Here is a 2,530-nt window from a genome sequence, read left to right on the forward strand (position 1 = left end):
CAACAATCATGTCGTGGAAAGACCACAATCACCTATTTCAAACAACACAGCACAAAACGAACCAACGAACCTCCACCAATTTTCTGATTATCATCTCCCAACAATCTGCTAGTCTCCTTCTTACAATATCAAAACCCATCCATGTAGGTGAATTCTAATATTCTACATGAGCAGGCCCAACTAGCAAGGCATTGACAACATCCAAAGTCTAGCCTTAGGAAAGTGGGACTGAGCAGTATATTTCCACTCATGATCAAAATGAGCAATGATGCCCCAAAATTACATTGTTCTAATGCAGCAATTGTTCATTTGAACTCCTAGGTAGGACTGATAACATTAGACCTTGTATATTGTGTCCTATCATTTATTGCTGCTGCAGCCATTTTTAACTTGCATGCAAATTTATTTTGGATCATATTCCTTATTACTTAATTTTTTCCTTCCTTTAATCATTTACTTCACCTCTTGTTTTCAGAAGCAAACCAATTCTATGTTGGAGAAAAACAGTGCTATACACTCTGTTCTATGGTGGGGAAAATTATAGTAATAACCCGTGATATGCATTTTTAAAATTACACTAATTTGTTAAAATGGATTAATTTTATCCCAATTTTACTGAATAGCATTACCCCATTGCTTTTGTCCCTATCAACAGTTCTTTGCCTCAAACTTATTATTCTCATTTGTAAATGCATCAGAACCCACATAATTTTCAGCTGTATCTATGTAATTTTTAAATTCAATCCATTGTTCCAGGACTCTCCGGTGTGGTTGCACAGTGATAAAATCTATTAATTTCTATGAGATATGGAAGGATTTGTGCTGGTGCAAATGAGGATTTCCAGGACGTTGTCTGGATCAAAATGCAAGAAGTTGAACAGTCTTATTTTCTCTGGAACATTGGAGACTGAGTGGTGACCTGGGAGAAGTATATAACATCATGAGAGGCATCGATTGGGTAAGTAATTAGGAGTCTTCATTCTCACGTAAGAAATGCGAAAGACTAACAACCGTAGGTTTAAAGTGGGTGACAGAAAAAGTTTAAACGAGATTTTAAGCAAGTTTTTTTTTGACAGAATAATAGGTGCCTGTAAGGTGCTGCCAGTGAAGGTGACAAGATCCTATACAATAGCCACGTTGAAGACCACAAGTGAACAGGCAGGAAATTGAGGGATAGAGAACTTGAGCAAGAAGATGACATTAGTTTAGATTGGTATCACGGTCAGGAAAGGCACGGCAGAACAAAAGACCTTTTCTTGGGCTAGAATATACAATGTACCAACTTTTCCATTTCCCCTTATTTGACGTAATTTGATGGTTCTTTTCCTCTCCGAACTTTCATACATACTAAATTCTATTCTTTTGCTATTAATACTTACAATACATACTATTTTTGTATTACTGTGTTGCAATATTCTTTTGAAAACTATTCGAGGCCGCATTCATTGTTATATATATCCCACTATAAAGTCAAAAGTTATAAATCAAATACAATGCATCAGAATTGTTTATCGTTTAGGAAGTGTTTACCTACAAGTGAAAGTGACGTACTATTTGGAAAATTAATGCATTAAATTAAAATTGAAAGCTTCCGCTTTTGGTTGTAAAGACTGCTCAAATTAAATACACTAAGCGCATAAAAAACAATGGCAAAATGTTCAAACAGCCAAATAACCGCTTCACTAACTTTGTGCGAACAATTAAAGTTGCATTGCAGGTTACAAGTGGCCGCACAGCCTCAGCGCCTGGCCTAAAATCTGTTCTCTGAAATAGCTACCAAGGTGATTGTAGGGCTAACTGCAGACAAGGTAGAAAGGGGAGCCGCAGCACCAGCATCTTGCTAATGACCCAGACTCGAGAAGCAACATCCAGAGTCCGAACGTTAAGGCAGTCCGCCTACCTCATCTTCCAAAAGCGTAGGCAGCGGCTCAAATTCATAGAACTCCCTCTCGTCATCTTCATCATAATAAAGAGCCATCGCCGTGCACAGGCTGGTACCTGTCTGCAAGTAATTCGTTCAAATCAAAACTACCGGGTGGGAACCAGCCTGCGAGCCGTCTCTTACTGCTGACTGGAGGTCTCCCGCTCACTCAATGCGTTGGTTGCAAAACGCCGGGAACACAACCGCTGCCGATCCAGAACGAGTTACCCGCATCGCCGCGGCAAGGATGGATACGCAGCAGGGAGACCTTTTAAAAATACATACTTCAAAACATCACCAGTTCATGTCACGATCGTGACCACCTCGCTGCGCAACTTCTCAACTCGCATCGCTTTCATTTGCTGCTCTGCCAACCAACTGAGATTACTGGTTCCCAACATATAATTAATATGAAATTATCTTTTACGCCCCCTCCCCTTCTTTTTTCTCGGATGCTCACTGCAAACGCGCCGATCGGTCAGTTTGCTAAATGCCGGCTGCCATGGCAACCCCTCGATACACTGGCAATCCGCATCGTCCCCCGCGAATCCCCGCCTGCCTGCCGGCGAAGGAGGAGCCTGAGCCGGTCTCCACGCTCCGCCCCCCCGT

General features: G+C 41.3%; 1 protein-coding gene across 1 annotated transcript in view; it reads right to left on the reverse strand.

Moving 5' to 3' along the window:
- LOC134358989 (kinase non-catalytic C-lobe domain-containing protein 1) overlaps nt 1–2,416 on the reverse strand; it is a 151,231-nt gene extending 148,815 nt beyond the window's left edge. The window contains exon 1 of the mRNA XM_063071751.1: nt 1,901–2,416. Within this exon, the coding sequence (XP_062927821.1) occupies nt 1,901–1,978 (78 nt within the window). The 5' untranslated portion in view covers nt 1,979–2,416. The remainder of the gene's footprint in view (nt 1–1,900) is intronic.
- Nucleotides 2,417–2,530: the final 114 nt, after the last annotated feature.

Source organism: Mobula hypostoma, chromosome 19, assembly GCF_963921235.1.
Source record: "Mobula hypostoma chromosome 19, sMobHyp1.1, whole genome shotgun sequence".
NCBI lineage: Eukaryota > Metazoa > Chordata > Chondrichthyes > Myliobatiformes > Myliobatidae > Mobula > Mobula hypostoma.